Source organism: Bos grunniens, chromosome 11 (assembly GCF_055505025.1).
Source record: "Bos grunniens cultivar Pamir isolate PY7600 chromosome 11, Bosgru_T2T1.0, whole genome shotgun sequence".
In the NCBI taxonomy this organism is placed as follows: domain Eukaryota; kingdom Metazoa; phylum Chordata; class Mammalia; order Artiodactyla; family Bovidae; genus Bos; species Bos grunniens.
This window is the reverse complement of record NC_141175.1, coordinates 45943479-45960591: the sequence shown is the minus strand read 5'-3', so window position 1 is coordinate 45960591 and position 17113 is coordinate 45943479. Positions and strand designations below refer to the sequence as shown.

The 17113-nt window shown below is 36.3% G+C and overlaps 1 protein-coding gene across 20 annotated transcripts in view; it reads right to left on the bottom strand.

The window, feature by feature from the left end:
* The window catches only part of WDPCP (WD repeat containing planar cell polarity effector), a 516387-nt gene that overhangs the window by 237108 nt on the left and 262166 nt on the right, over window positions 1-17113 (bottom strand). For all 20 annotated transcript variants that reach the window (XR_015136725.1, XR_015136727.1, XR_015136726.1 and 17 more), the window contains 2 exons: window positions 5207-5321; window positions 2814-2947 (listed from right to left, as the gene is read on the bottom strand). Coding sequence is in view for 17 of the 20 variants with exons in the window: in XM_086326364.1 (XP_086182490.1) it covers window positions 2814-2947; window positions 5207-5321 (249 nt within the window). In the remaining 3 variants the exon portion in view is untranslated. The remainder of the gene's footprint in view (window positions 1-2813; window positions 2948-5206; window positions 5322-17113) is intronic.

The following is a 17113-nucleotide window of genomic DNA, read 5'->3' as shown; positions in this document are numbered from 1 at the left end:
ATAGCTTGGAAGCAAAAAAAAAAAAAAAAAAACTATCTTGCCATTGCTGGTCAGCAATAATCGAACCACTTTCTGGGGATTAAGCGCATGGCTAAGCCTACTGGACCAGACACTAGCAAAGGGCAGGGGGTCTTCTTATCAGAGAAATGCTTCTGGAGCCAGTCTCACTACATGACAGATTGCTTTCATATTCCTGTCTGCAAGGCAACAAAGGATGGCAGTAATGCGATAATGCCAGAGTGCAATGGGTGTTAAGAACCCGTTGCATTTATGTATTGTATTTAGTAAATAATCAGGCTCATCCAAATTGTGATCTCACCACTCAACCAAGGCCATTAAAATCAAGGTTAATGCTTTAATAATCCTCTGCTATTTTTTTTTAATATGGTCAAAAGGAACCCTTTTCTATTTGCATGGCCATAATATTATTGACCTCTTCATCCTCTGAATGCACATCAAAAGGAACTGAAATCAAAGTAATTACCAGTGTTGTTCTCTCATGGTAAACATTTAACTCCTTGCACTGTCCCTTCACTGTTAAATGAATTGGATTTTTAAAATGTAGACAGGAAAACTTGCTAAAGGTGAATAATTTCATGATATTTCCATTTTTCTCTGCCAAAACTGTTTCAGTCTAAAAGAACTAAATTATGATATAGCTGTAAAGAAGAGCAGGATTGTAATACTCTACACTATTTCCTTGTTTTAAAATCCAAATGGGCAATGACAGACAACACAAATTACTATACGCTCTAAAGTGCAAATTCTTACATTTAAGTTCTCAATATCACTATTTTAACCAGCTATCTTCTTATTTGAAGGAAATATCACAATGAAATTGCTAAGTCCTTAAAAATACACAAACATTATTTTGACACCCTACCTGGCACTTACACATGTTACTTAAGAACTTCTATATAAGAAAACAGAGTTAAAACAAGAGGCTGCCACTTTCAATCCTCACATAATGTAAATCATGTATGTTATCTGAAATTTAATGTTTGTTTCGAGTATTAATGGTTTACTATTCTATCACAATGGTCAAGAGGGCAAGTGAAATGAACAAGTTTCTTAAAATGTCCTTCCAATAGATAAATGGCAGTTTTTATCAAATATTAAATACCTATATTTAAAATATTGAACTAGAAAATGAAATCCATGGTTTCCAGAGGAAAGCAGGCTACTTCTTCTCTAATGTAAAGAAATGACATGGAGTGCTCATGTTTTTAATTTCTCATATCTAATGACAGAATGAACAAATACTTAACTCCCTACTCAAGGTGTAGGGCCCATATACTCAGTCTATTTTTCACATCTTTTCATTAGAAAAGATGACATCCTAACAGTTTCTCTCTGCTCTCATTAATGGGGAGCTACTATCCTTAAGCTGAGAAGACTGCCAAACTACCCACCACACTTAAGATGAAGAAAGTAGGCATACAAAATTTTATATAAATACATTAAAAACAGTTACTTTAATAGTTAATGCATTAAAATTAATGCATACTGGTGCATTTTAAAGACCAGTATTAGTAAATTAACAACATTTCAAGGAAAGCTAGCCATTCTGGAAAATAGTATTCCATTAGGAATGTTAAACCATTTTTTACTAGACAAAATATATGAGTACTACAGATTTTCAGTTTAAAAGAATCAATATTATACAAAGTGTTATAGAAGCTATACAAGGCTTGCAAACAAAACCAAATTATAGTTTATTACCATGATGAAAAAGTTAATATTTTATCCCATGTTAAAAATCTTTTTTATAAGAGTAGATTTTTCTGATAAATAAAATTAAATCCCCCCACACCACTACTAACTCAGTCACAATAAGAAATAACCCAAAAGAACCCAAAAGGGCAAAAGGTTAGGTCAAATACTATTAGACTTTTCAAACACACACGCACACACACAGTTTCAGGCCACAAAGCTAGCTTTTAAGAATCTTTGCCCTTGTTATAGATACTCCTGGTACAGTCTAAGTGTGCATCTTTTTTAAGGAAGCTGTATATCAGTCTTGTTCCCAGTGAACAGTGAACTGTCTCAAATCCACGTCACAGAGGCTGGATCAATCTTGCAAACACAAGTCACTGCTGAAAAGAGGCCTTGAACTGAAACAGCCTGGAAAATGTATGAGATACTCATTCTAGCAGAGAGTATGCCTTCCAAGCAGTTAAAATGTAATGTGGCAAAACTTAAATTAAACACATCATTTAAAATAAAAATCCTGCCTTAACAGATGTAAAGTCCCTGATACAAGGAAACAAATTACCTGGAGTTACTGAAGGGAAAGAGACTAACACATGAAGGAGATTTCTTTTTGCATTTTTCTCCACAGTTATAGCTGATGTTGGGAGAAGGGGGATCTTCCCACTCCTTGTTTATTACACTTTTCTATTAACCTTTGAAAGCGTTGTCTTCTTTCTTGTGAAATGGAAGCGAGAGCAGCTACCCTTGCCTAGAATAGTGATACGGGGTCTTAGGGAAAAATGAGAATGGCATACATACTACTGCCAGCAAGAAAACCATTTTCAAATGTGTAACTTGCCTCTATTATCTTTCTGATGTCCGTAAGTACGATGTAAACTGCTCCAAGCATGCCATTGTTAGACCCCCATGATGAGAGTAAAAAAAGAAAACTTTGGATGGCCACTGTTTCTAGTTGATCAAGCTTAATCCTATACTATGAATAACTCTGGTTTTTTTGAAATCCATAATCATTTAAGAAAAAAGAGCATAACATCAACTCAAGCAATACTCTAGCATACCTTAATAATTAACAATATGACCATATACATTCAAATCTCTACCTTATAATCCAAGGCTGAGAGCTTTTCCAGTCTTTTGTTTATATCAGGAGAGCTCATCTTCTTGGAAAACTGAATAAAACATAGTTTGTTTTGTGCCAAAAATGATAAGATGATGAAGCCGTCTGTGAGAAGAGCTTAAAAAAAAAAAAGATTTGACAATACTATCAAGTACTAAGTTAGAATAAAATAACAAATTAATAGTTTCTTCTACTGAAATGTTACAAAAAGCTATTTTCAGAAGATAAATGAATATTAATTGAAATAACTGAAGTCTCCTAAATATCATTGTGGACACTTCCCAATGATAATAAAGATATTAGAAAGAAACAACAATAATCAATCTAATCATGCATGGATTTGATATTTTTCCTTTCCATGAGACCATTTCAATATACACTGATATTTGGGGACAACCTACAAATGAGATGTATTTGGAATAAAGGTAGGAAAAGCATAAAACACTGTTTCATATCTGAACGTAAAGATAAAAACACTTATTTGTACTTAGCCTTTAATCCTGTATTTATATGATACAAACCATCTGAGAATAAATTGGATTTATTAGAGGATACAGATCAGTGTTCTCCACCAATTTTTTAAAAAAATTTTCATCAATGAACTTTCTGAAAGTATACTAGCTGAATGAACTAAAACATATTATACCCAATATATTATATAAAGTAATATGTGATAATGAAGATTAGCAAAAACATTTCTACAGCTATATTTCTAAAGTACACAGTTAATTAATTTGCATTAATTTGGGTTACATAAAGAGCCATTAATGTTATAAAAATTACTGACAAAAACATGTAGTAGGAATTTGAGAAATGTTTTACATTGTTCCCAGCAAAAAGAAGTTATTGAATGTTTTATATATTTTTTTTTACTTCCATATCCCTGGCTGTGCAAGCAGTAACCACAGTAGATCGACACAATTACAGGAGAATCTGGAGAACTGCCAAGAAATCACATTGTTATCATTTACTCATGAGAATGTATGTATTATTTGTGGTTTAAAGAAACAAGTGAAAAAAGATATCTCAGCAACATGAACACTTTTGGAGGTCTCCTTTTAATTCTAATGGAGGACCACCAAAATGACAAAATCATCACAGCCACTATTTTATTTGCAGAATCAATGAAGGGGTCAATTATTAGACATGTAAAAATGGAACCTCTTCCACAGGAACACTTCCTTAGCATCATGATCCTACAAGGAAGAAGAATGGCATACTCATAACCCTATCCCCAGCTTATCATTATCAGGAATACTACTAATGATAGCCACACTGCAGAGTGCTTTTCTCTAAGAAATTGTGTCTGCATTATTCAGAGATACTAGTGAGCACACACAGCAGAAGGGTTTCTATAATCTTACCTCTGTCCTTTCCACTAGACCACACTTTCCTTTGATTATTCAATTTAAGATATGGAAAATTTTCAATCTCTAATGATAATGCAATCTGTTTCTTTTAATTTATTTAATTGGAGGCTAACTACTTTACAATATTGTATTGGTTTTGCCATACATGCAATTTGTTTCTTAGACCTTTTTTTTCACCTTGAATTAAAGTGCAGTCTTAAAACTTTAGGAGTCAGCACACTATAGTGCAAAGAAAATGGGTTCAAATTTCAGCTCAGTCATTTTGGGGCTGTTCCTCAGTATCTCATTGGTGGGCATGTTCATCAGTATCTCAGCTTCAATTTCCTTATCTATAAAACAGAAATAACTATATCTTACAAGGAACAGTTGTTTTAATTAAATTATATAGGTAGGCTGGTACAGCGAAGAGCCTTTTAAGGATTAATAAATGTCAGTATGCTACCTTTTCAATAATTGGCTTAAAGTCTTTATGTGCTTTGTAGCAATTATATACTAACTGTGATATCACTTTACAGGATTCAGATTTATCTGGTATTTTTGGCATTGATTTTTTATTTTTAGAAATACTGCTCAAACTCTCTCAGAAGTTAGTATTCATAGACTTTGGTAACAAAGAATGTCCTAAGAGCCAAAGAACAGATTTTGTTTTTGTTTTTGTACTAGGTGGCTGTGCTGACAAATTGGGGTTATTTATTCAAAATTCATGTGAAAGTGAAAAATATTTGAAATGTCAACACACCAAACAAAACACCCACCTCTTTCGAAAATATGTTCACTTTTTTAAGGAAACAGTAAAAAATACTCAAGAATACTAACAATTGACAAAAACTTTGACATTAAATATTAGTTAAAACTTGTATTGGTCCCAGGGGTTGTAACTATGCTATTACAAGCAATTACTTGTGTTTTCAAGTCCCTAGTGGTAATAATTAGTCTACCTGTTGACACACTATTTCTCCTGCCCACTGTTAATGCAGGCAATTGATTTGCACATGGGGGTAATTACCATCACTGATGGTGTCTGAGATGAGCTTCCCCACCAGGCTTCTGTCAATCACCACCTTCTCCAGCTGCGGCCCAGAAAGGCTTAGGGACACCAGCACACCTGAACCAAAGAGGAGCTAAAAACAGGTAAAGAGAGAGAGGGGGAGGCAGATATACCAAGAATCAGAATCTTTTAAAAATTTCTCCCCAAATGTACAACTTATACAGATATGTACATGTATATCTATACCGTGGAATTATAAAGAGTTCTTTGAAAAACAATCACTGACATTATGAGTAAAAAAATACAGGTGGTTAAATGGTGGAACACAGTAAGTGCACTGATCAGTGCTATATGAAGAAACTGAATTTAGTCCATGTTTATTAGAAGTGTAATCTTTTAATTACTTGGAAAATAACCATGTTTATGAAAAAACTTCCTTGTGCTGCATTCAGAGATGTGATGTGTCTTACTGAAATGTTTTCAAAGATTACTATTTATATTAGTAATTAAAAGAAGATTTCTTAACATTTGAATAGGGATTGCTACATAGTAAACAGCAATCATCATTACAATGTTAACACCAAGTATTATGATGTATCTGGAATTTAAACTCCTTGAAATAAAGATCATGTCTAAAATATTAAAATACATGTAAATCCAAGGCAATTAAAGCACAATGTTAAACGTTAAAATTCATAAATAAGTACCACACACCAGAAATAACTTCTCAAGGAGAGATAAACACAGTAAAGTACACAGGCTTTATTAATATTACTGTTCACCCAACCACCCAACAAAAGATGTCTGGATATCACCATTATGGTTTTATACTGCTCCTTTTCATTTGTGGAAGTATAATTCATTCATCTCCAAATGTTTAAAACTTCTGAAAGGACTATGCATATGTGTATGCTTGTTATCTATGAGATTATGAAATATCAACATTGGAAGAAATTGTTTCACCTTCAAGGCAACAGACTCAAAGCAGATGAATCATGTAATAGCATATGGTATAAGAAAAAAAAAAACAATTGTCAGTAAACTAATCACAAACATGCTAGCCAAATCCAAAGACAACTATGATTTTAAACAAAACAGGGGAATTCCCCACCTACCTAGGCATCATGTCCCAGCTAGAGAGCATGATTCTGTGACAAGACATACTGGGACATGTGTGAACAATGAGCAGCATGAGGGACCAGGTGATTATTATATTTAAAAAAGACAACTATTCCCTACTGTCTAACAGATTCCAGGCATATGAACCAGAAAAGAAACTGAAGGGCCCCATGTGATTAAGTTCAGTTCAGTTCAGTCGCTCAGTCGTGTCCAACTCTTTGTGACCCCATGAATCACAGCACGCCAGGCCTCCCTGTCCATCACCAACTCCCAGAGTTCACTCAAACTCATCATGTGATTAAAGGAACTGTCAGTTTCACGTTAATTTACCCCAAAGGGGCCAGAAGGCAGGGGAAAGGAGAACTTAACTGTATTGGTATGGGAGACTAATAAGAGAAGGTGAAGGCACGTTTGTTCCAAGAATTTCAAACTACTTCATAAATTAATTAATCTCTACTGAATTATGAATTACATCCAGCCACGCCATATACTTGATGACTAACACTGATATTTTCCTTTTAGGGATTACCCCCATAACAATATAACATGTGGTCTTTACCCCTACATTCTCCCTTCTCAAGCAGGCAATTTTAGGGTCATCTTTCATATCTAGTTCTCCCCCTTATAATAGTTTTTCCTCCTCTCATTTATTCAGTCTCTTCCTCATTTATTCAGAAAAGTGAAGCTGCTCAGTCATGTCCGACTCTTTGAGACTCCATGGACTGTAGCCTACCAGGCTCCTCCATCCATGGGGTTTTCCAGGCAAGAATACTGGAGTGGGTTGCCATTTATTCAGAGCACCTCTAAAATTTGTCCTTTTCTATTTATTTTTATCTACTACAATTTTACACCCATACTCTTAAGCAACTCTTTTCTTCATTATCTACTATTAGTTCCTAATGGATACTAGCTAGGCCACTTTTATCTTTATATCTTAAAGATATATCTCTTTATATCTTTAAGCTATATCTTAAAGATATATCTCTTTATATCTTTCTATCTTATCTAGTGCCTAGAACAATGTCAGACACATAGGAGGTGCTAACTAAATGCTTAGAGAAAGAATTATAATTAATTCATGATAAGATTAAATAATTTCCAGTTATTAATAATAACTTATTCCTTAAGTTATTAAGGAAATCTGGTCTCATTTTCCACTCCCACATGACATGGAAGTTCCTTCTTTAGCATCTCTGCAGGCATCCTTCAAGGATCCAGCCATGCTTGAATACTGCCAGTAACTAGAAGCTGCTTTAAACAGATAACTAATGAAGAAGTAAAAAGGTCTCCTTTAGGAGACAACATTTGAGTACAGATCCAAATGAAGTGAAAGAACAAGTCATATGATTACTTGAAGATAGGGAATTTGAGGCTTAGAATGGTAAATGCAAAAACTCGTGAGGTCAGAATGTGCCTGGGAAAACTGACAAAAGGTAGGCCAGTGTGCCTTGAAGGGTGAGGAGTGAGTGAGAGGGATGTCAGAGGATGGAGTCAGCAAGGTAGTCAGGGGACCTTGTTGAGGAAAAGCCATAGGGTTTTAAGCAGCAGTGAATTATAATTTATATTTTAAGGAAGGATCAGGGCAAAAGTAGAAGCAGGGAGACCATTAGGAGGCTACTGCAGTGGCCTGGGTGAGAGATGATGATGGCTTGAACTCAATGGCAATGCTAAAGGAAATAGTACATGGATATATTTGAGACGTATTTTAAAGGGGAGCAAGTGGGGCTTGCTGAAGAATTGGATGTAGAAGACAAGAGAAAAACTCAAAGGTTTTTGGGCTGAGCAACTTGGTTTACTGAGATGGGGAACACTTGAGGAGAGGTAAATTTAGATTGGGAGAATCAAAAGTTTGGTGTGGACATGTTAAGTTTAAGGTGTCTATGGACATATAAGTAGAGATATCAAATAGTCTGAAGTCTAGGGTGAAGTGGGGGCTGGAGATTATATTTGGGAGTCATCAACAATGTATGGTAGTGTTTAAAGTCTTGGAACAGAATAGTGAAAGTCGCTCAGTCGTGTCCAACTCTTTGCAACCCCATGGACTATACAGTCCATAGAATTCTCCAGGCCAGAATACTGGAGTGGGTAGCCTTTCCCTTCTCCAGGGGATCTTCCCAACCCAGGGATCAAACCGAGGTGTCCCACATTGCAGCTGGATTCTTTACCAGCTGAGCCTCAAGAGAAGCCCAAGAATACTGGACCGGGTAGCCTACCCCTTCTCCAGTGGATCTTCCCAACCCAGGAATCGAACCGGGGTCTCCTGCATTGCAGGCGGATCCTTTACCAGCTGAGCTAAAAAGAGTGAAGAGGTCATAAGGGTGGAGACCTAATCTAATTAACCTGGTGTCCTTACACAGAAGACAACACACCAGCGGGCTCTCTTTCCATGTGCACACATAAGGAAAAGGCCAAATGGCAACGAAGAAGACAGTTGTTTATGAATCAGGAAGAGAGGTCTCACCAGAGCCCAGCCCTCACAGCAACCTGGTCTTGGACTTCATACTTCTAGAACTGTGAGAAAATAAATTTGTTGTTTAAGAAAAAAAAAAAAAAAAAGGAGAAAGAGGCCTAACAACTGAGCTCTGGGACATTTCAATCTTTAGATGTGTTATAAGATCAGGTTAGCCCTCTTATTGACACCTAGTTGGGGTACTTATTAGGATTAAGGTATGTCTATCATTTCTGATTTCCAAATGTCATGTGTTCTAGAAGTAGCCCTAACACCAGATTTTGGAATAAGAGGGTATAAGCAAATTAATAAGTTAATTAATACATTTTTATAAAAACAATCTATAGGGAAGCATAAGTTTCCAAGTACTGGTGCCGAAGATATTTCTGGATATGGTAATGGCGATAACCAGAATTAGGGGGAAAAAATAGTATGAGTCTCAGGAAAAGAATATGCTAGCCCAGACAGGAAAGTATCTCTCCCTGTTTCCCCAAAAAGTTAGTTCTTAAGCCCTCCAAAATGGAAAAAGCCTATTTTAAGATTTGGCAGGACAAGAAGGAAAAAGGGCACCAAGATATCCAATTTCAAGGAATCAGAGAATCCAGCAGTCCAAAAAATTAAAAAAGAGCAGACAAAGAAGCAAAGGGAGATACCTCTGGAGCAGATCTGAGCTTGAGAAGAGATCCACAGAATGAATAAATAAGAGCGCCTATGGGATTTCCCAAAACTCTGCCAATTTTTTTTTTATATATTTTATTTTTTAACTTTACAATATTGTATTGGTTTTGCCATATATCAACATGAATCCGCCACAGGTATACACATGTTCCCCATCCTGAACCCTCCTCCCTCCTCCCTCCCCATACCATCCCTCTGGGTTGTCCCAGTGCGCCAGCCCCAAGCATCCAGTATTGTGCATCAAACCTGGACTGGCAACTCTGCCAATTTTAATGTAATTCCCTGTGTAGAAGATGACTAAGGCAAAATAGGAACTGAAACTTTCATTTCCCCTGATACCCTTCCAGACAGAAGTACCTTCCTTGCTAGTTATGCTCTGACCATTATTTCTTTCTATTGTCTACATAACTTTTTCCTTCTCATGTTTTTAAAATAAGCTCATACCAGAGAGGTCTGTCTTTTTTTAAGAAACTAGGAAATGATCCCCATGATCTTCAGATGATTCCTCAAATTGGTTTCTCTTAACCTTATTTTGAATACTTAATTAGAAGTGAAATGGCACTGGGAGAAGAAAGAAATTTTTACCAGCTGACATCATTAAGCAAAACAAAAACATAAGCAGAAACAAGAATCCAAGTTTCATTCACTCAGTGGATCAAAAATATGTGAGTGCCTCCTATATATGCCAAGTATATAGACAGGGATATGATGATGAATGATCTAGGCAAGTATTGGTAAAATGTGTGTAGAATATAGCAGAAGATTTCATCTCAGAGAAGTGGAGGTTTTGGTTAAGATAGATGACTGCTTCCTAGAAGAGGTAGTTTAGTAGCCATAAAGAGAAGTACATCATACATCATGTATTGACCAATGCATCATAGTCTCTGAAGAAGAACCGGTGCAGTAAGTAACTGTGAATGAGCTCTTTTATAATAGTGATCACAAACAATTCAACTGAATTCAGTATTCTCACTGGCTATGGAAACTCTTCCCAAATCCATGTGATGATTGTCATATCTGAGAGAAGTGAAAAGTAAAGAAAGGCATACAGAATCAGTACTAAAAATCAACCCTGGGTTATAGGTTTAATCCACCCTTTGAGAGTGAAGTCACGGACAGGTAGCCAAGACTGATCCCATGAAATCATCAGGTGACATGTGGGAGACAACAGGTGCTAAACACTACAATCCCGAGAGGTAACAAATTAGTATGACCATTGGAGTAAATTCTAGGGTTGAAGCAAATACTTATTAAAGTATTATAAACCACTCCTCAGGAGGCCCAGTGAGTTTGTATCAGGATGGTACCTGACGCCTCCCTCAACCTTGACCCCCTATCCAATCCATGGGATAACTTCTGGAGAAATTCAGAACTATAGACAGGCAAACCATTTTACATTAAGGAAATCTATAATGAAGGGTAGAGTCACTGATCATTTTAACAGATAACCTGCTGGAAGAGAGATAACATGTTTTCTGTAATTTATTCCTTCATTCAGCAAACATTTATTGCATAGAGAGAAATCATGCCTGACTAATCCATTAAAGTAGAGAGACATAAGTGAATGCAGTTAAGACAAGGATAAGAAAAAAATTTTAATTGACTCACTATAGGGAACTGACTAAAGCACAAGAAACAAAAGGACAAGAAACATGTATTCTTCTGGATAGAGAGGTGCTAACAATGGGGCTTCCCAAAGATTTGTGTGATGTTATGCAATATAGGGAACAGATACATTCCTGGAAATTTGCCTGCTAAATCTATTGCAAATTACAAAATCTCATTTTTGTCACTTATTCTCATAAAATGAGCGATGCTACACTTTAATCCCTAACATAATTTTAAATCCAACTCTTATATATATACATATACACACATACATAAAATAATTACATACAATAAAAGTGAGAAAATATTTATAATATTTTATGAAATTCACAAAAGAACATGGTTCAAAGGTAAATCTTGTATTTGCCCATAGTTTTAAAGATCTCAAGGATAAAAGCAGTGGTAAGAAGTGAGTAGGATAGCACATTACTTTTGTACAAAATTTTACAGTTTACAGAGGACTTTAATACACACTCTCTAATTCATATAAAATGTCAGTACAACTCTGGTACATTGTAAATATGTAAATTAAAAAACAGTAATAACAACATTAATCCTCATACTAATTCACAATCAGGAGGGTAAAGCAACTAACCAAAGTGAAAGTGTTAATCACTCAGTCATGTCCAGTTCTTTGCAGCCCATGGACTATAGCCCACCAGGCTCCTCTATCCATGGAATTCTCCAAGCAAGAATACTGGAGTTGGTATCCATTTCCTCCTCCAGGGGATCTTCCCTACCATAGATCAAACCTGGGTCTCCTGCACTGCAAGCAGATTCTTTACCATCTGAGCCACCTAATCAAAGGTCTCATCATTTGTGGAGAAATAGAGATCAAGACATAGGACAAATCCTGTGTTCTTTCCCCCACTGCTTAGGAACTAATATCCTTTTACTTTCAGTCAGGTGATTTCCATGTAGTACCTATCTGGTTTTCTTCTCTTTAGCTCCTTCTTCAGTCTAAACCCGCTTTCCTCTAAACCAGTCGTTCTCGAGTGGAGGTGATTTTGATCCCAAGGGGACATTTGATCCCGAGGGGACATTTTGATCTGGAGACACTGTGGTTATCACACCTCTATGTGTTAGCCACATCCATGGACGCTCACCTGAACAAAGTGCTTGTAAATGAATTTCTATGGAGGCAAAGGTGTTTTCCTTGTCTTCCAACAAACAGATGATTTGGGAGATCCTCAAAGTCTAATCAACACTTTTCTCACAGAAAGAAAAGGTAATGAATGAGGACCAGGTCAGAGATCTTAAATGAAATAGTGGGCAGTGGATAGTTCAGATCAGAGCCTGGAGGAAACCTTACCAAATATCTGTAACCCCATTCAGGGCTATGACTCTGATGACTAATGCCAGCTGTCAGGAAAGAAAAAGCCCAAGGGCAAGTCAGAGCTCTAGCCATAGCCTGATAGAAATATCCTGTAAGAACACCTCGGCTCACCAATCAGCCTTATCTATAATTTAATCTCTTGAGTAATTCATCCATCAGGTGGGAATGCCCCAAGCAAATGAGCAAAGTCTATGATGCCAGATATATTTCATATTGTAAGTAAATAAATTACCATGCCAGTTGATACATCAGTCCCTTTTTAGTTTGGTTATTGTGAATGTTGTTACTACAAGAAAATAAATGGAGATAACATAAAAGATAGACAGGTTTAATTAATCAGAAATTTTTTGCCCTAGCCTGTGATATAGTGAAGTAGGGTGAAATTTTTTAAAAGTTGCAGACCTACATGAATAGCACCATTCCATTTTATTAGAAAAAAATAGGTGTGGTATATGCATACACATGCATAAAGAAATTGTGTAAACACAAGAAAACGCAAGAAAGAATTTGACCAAAATGTCTCAGTAAGTCCCCCGAAGAGGTGAAATTGGGAGTTGAAGGCATAAACTTTAACTTCTAGACAAAAAAGTTGTTTTTAAATTTGAATTGTGAGTAATTTTTTAACTTTTTAATATGTTGTTATTTTTCTAAAAAACGTTTCAAAAACAAAGAAGCAGATCTTCAAGTATTCTGGTCACAAATAGTTTAGAGTTTTATGTTTTTATGTCATAAAATGTGTTTCTGAGAAGCCTGGTAGGCTGCAGTCCATGGGGTCGCTAAGAGTCGGACACGACTGAGCGACTTCACTTTTACTTTTCACTTTCATGCACTGGAGAAGGAAATGGCAACCCACTCCAGTGTTCTTGCCTGGAGAATCCCAGGGATGGGGGAGCCTGGTGGGCTGCCGTCTATGGGGTTGCACAGAGTCGGACACGACTGAAGCGACTTAGCAGCAGCAGCAGCAGCAGCAACAGCTAAAAGGATCAAGTAGGAAACTGAACTAAGACCCTCTCCTCTGCATTTTCATTTATTAAAAAATAAATGAAATAGGTGTGGTATATTTTTTTTTATATAGTCTTATTAGATTGCTCACCCATGTCTAATTTCTTTATTCACTAAAAAGATTATAAGTAACAATTGGAAAGTATGGTATATTCAAACTATGGATTACTCTGCACCTACTAAAAATAAGAAGGGGAGATGTAGATCATTAATAGGTATGTTATATGTTGTTCTGTGAAGTTACAGAAAAATATTTACAGAAAATAATATATATAATAAATAAAATATATTTATGTACTACTTATATATATGAGCGTTTGTAAATGATGGAGGAAGGACATAAACAACTGTTGACTGTGCTTACCATGGTGAGGGTAGTCCTCTGAATCTTTAGCTGCTTGTATTGCATGCCATTTAACAATGTTAAGGAATCATCTTATTATTTTAAAATTAAACCCTTAAAAGTGGGAATAAAGATCACCACTAAATTCTTGTAAAATTCCTTTGGTTTGAGAATACTATTTTTAATTTTCACCTTTACCCAGCAGATTTCAAATTCACAGGTAAATTGTGCCAATACTCCTTCAATTTCTCTCAGATCTACCATTTTTAATATAACTCCTTGTCCACCCTCTTTTTGCCAGGACAACACTCAACAGATGCCCTTGACACCTTCCACTTCTCCTTCCCCACAGTATATACTAATACAGTATAAATGTAAAAGAGTATTTCCCAAAGCTTCCTCCACAAAATAGTGATCTTTGAAGATATTCCAAAGTAAGCTTGGAAACATTATATATATGACAGTCTCTTCTTGGGACTGATAATAGTACTTAGTAAGTAAATTTAAACACACACATACACACACACACACACACTTAATGTACAATAGGATATTATGGTAGCTTTAAGGATAGCAAGATTTTTTTAGGATTAGTATTGTTAAATTGTTACTACAATGGAACTTGCATTCAAATTGATGAGGCAGATAGTAATTAGATGGTCACACAGTAAGTGTAAAAGTGCAGTGAGTATCAGGGAGTCCGTGGTATAACAGCACATAATAGGGAATAGAGCTCATCAGGGAAGGCTTCCTGAGAACGTAGTAACTCAGTGTCAGAGACCTAAGGATAAGAATGTGTTACCTCCATGAAAGGAGGAGCAAAGGGCATTCAAGGCAGAGCTAAGAACAGTTTGTGCAAGGGCCTCAAAGCAATAGAAAGCCTACAGAGCATAAGCAACGGACAGAAGCCTGGTACGGCTGTGGCACTGAAATTAGAAAAGAATTTGGTAATAGATGCAATTAAAAAGATAGGTAGGTTGGGACCAGTTCAGTTTAGCCTTTAAGAACAGTGTCATGCTATAATTTTTTAAACTGAATTTACTGATTTAATTTTTGGAAGAGGTAACACATCCTTGTAGTTCCAAAAGAAAATGACAACAAATTATACAGAGGTATACAATTTCCCACCTTTGTATCCCTCCTACCTCTTCTCCCCTACCCTGCCCTAGTTCACCAGTTTCCAGTTTCTATCTATTCTCCAGAGTTACAGAAGGGTTTGAAGCTGGGAAGTAACAGATTTGCTTTTAAAAAATCATTTTGGCTACAGGGTGGAGGACAGACTGGTGGGAGCAGGTAGAACAGTGAAGATGAAGACATGCCGAAGTAGTCAAGAGGGAGAGGGAGAGAGGTGGGTAGAGTTATGAGGGAAAGGATAGAGACCCTCTTGTGGAGGAGAGTGACTTAGGAGATAAAACCCACTAGAATCAGAGATTAGTTGAATATGTGGCAAGGGGAGGAAGGAGAGATGGGTAAAGAAGAAGTTAATTTCAAGGACAAACAGGTGGCTTCCAGGTTTCTATAAATAAATGGAAGACAGGCTGTTTACTGAGATTGAAGTGGTAGAAGAGGAACAGGAAGAGGGCTCTGAATTTCATTTTAGAGATACTGTGTTGGAAACATCTTTGAGGCACCAAAGGAGAGATATCAAGTAGGTAACTGGATTAATGACTGTGGAGCACAGGGGCAAGGCCTGAGCTCTAGAGAGAAGAGGCACTGAAGCTATAAATATAAGTTGGATATGCCAGGAGTTCAGAGTAAAGAGGAGAGGACATTCAAGGGCAGGAGAAAGAAGCACAGGCCTGAAAAGAACACAGAGAAGAATGCTGGAGAGGTAGGAAGAATATTAGAAAAGCGCATGGAGAATTAATACAAAAAAGTATTTCAGGAAAACTGGTGTGGCAGGTAGTATTGAATCCCCTTGTGTATTTAAGATTATGCCTTAAAAAAAAAAAGTCACTAAATTGGATTTAGTGATAACAGAGGGTTTTTTGTAACCTCAGTGTAAAAGGTTTTCAGTGTAATCAGGAGAAAAGTATGGCTGAAGTTGGTTAAATGCTGAGTGAGCAATAGAGAAATGGAGACTTTAAACAGAAATTCTTTTGAGAAACTTGATTCTGAAGAAAAGGGATAAGACATGGTGGTATCTGAGATGAATGTTTTGTTTTGTTTTGTTTTGCTTTAATAGAAAAGAGTTTAAGTTGATCAGGAATCTCAACAGATTCCATATGGTCAAATCAATTTTGAAAAAGAAGAACAAAGTTCTCATACTTCCTGATTTCAAGACACAGCACAAAGACACAATAATCAAAACAGTGTGGCATTGTCAAAAGACAGAGCTACAGACCACGGAACAGAGTACAGGCCTAGAAACACACTCTCCCGAGTATGGTCAAAGGGTCTTCAACAAGAGTGCTGAGACCACGCAATGAGGAAAGAACAGTCTCTTCAACAAATGGTGCTGGGAAAACCGGATATCCACATTCACAAGAGTGCAAATGGACCCTTATCTTACAGCATACACAAAAATTAACTCAAAGTGGATTAAAGACCTAGACTCACACCCAAAACGATAAAACTTCTTGAAGAAACCATAAGGGAAAAGCTTCATGACATTGGATTTGAAAATGATTTCTTAGATATGACTCTAAAAGCAAAAACAGACAAAAGTTTAAAACTTTTGTTCATCAGAGTACACAAGTAAGAGTGAAAAGGCAACCTACAGAGTGGGAGAGCATATTTGCAAATCATATAACTGACAAGGAGTTAATATCCAAAATATACTTTTAAAACTCTTAAAACTCAACAAAAAATTAACTCAATTAACAAATGGGCTAAGGACTTGACTAGACATTCCTCCAAAGATGATACACAAATGGCCAATAAGCATATGAAAAGATGTTCAACATCACTAGTCTTTAGAAAAATGCATATTAAAATGCATTTTCTATGATGAATATCATAGAAATGAGATATCATCTCATACCTACAGAATAGCAACTATCAGAAAAAATAAATAAATAAAGTGTTGGTGAAGCTATGGAGAAACTAGGACCCTTGTGCACTGCTGAAGGCACTGTAATATGGTGACCTGTGGAAAACAGTATAGAGGTTCCTCAAAAAATTCAAAATAGAACGACCATCTAATCAGCAATCCCATTCGTGGGTATATAGCTAAAATAAAGCACTGTCTCCAAGAAGTATCTGTACATCCATGCTCACCACAGTATCACAATACTCAAGAGAAGGAAGCAACACACACGTTCATCAATGGATGAACAGATAAGCAAAATGTGGGACATCCATCCAGTGGAATACTACTGAGATTTAAAAAGGAACACAATCCTGTCACATGCTACAACATGGACGAACTGTGAGGACACTATGCTGAGT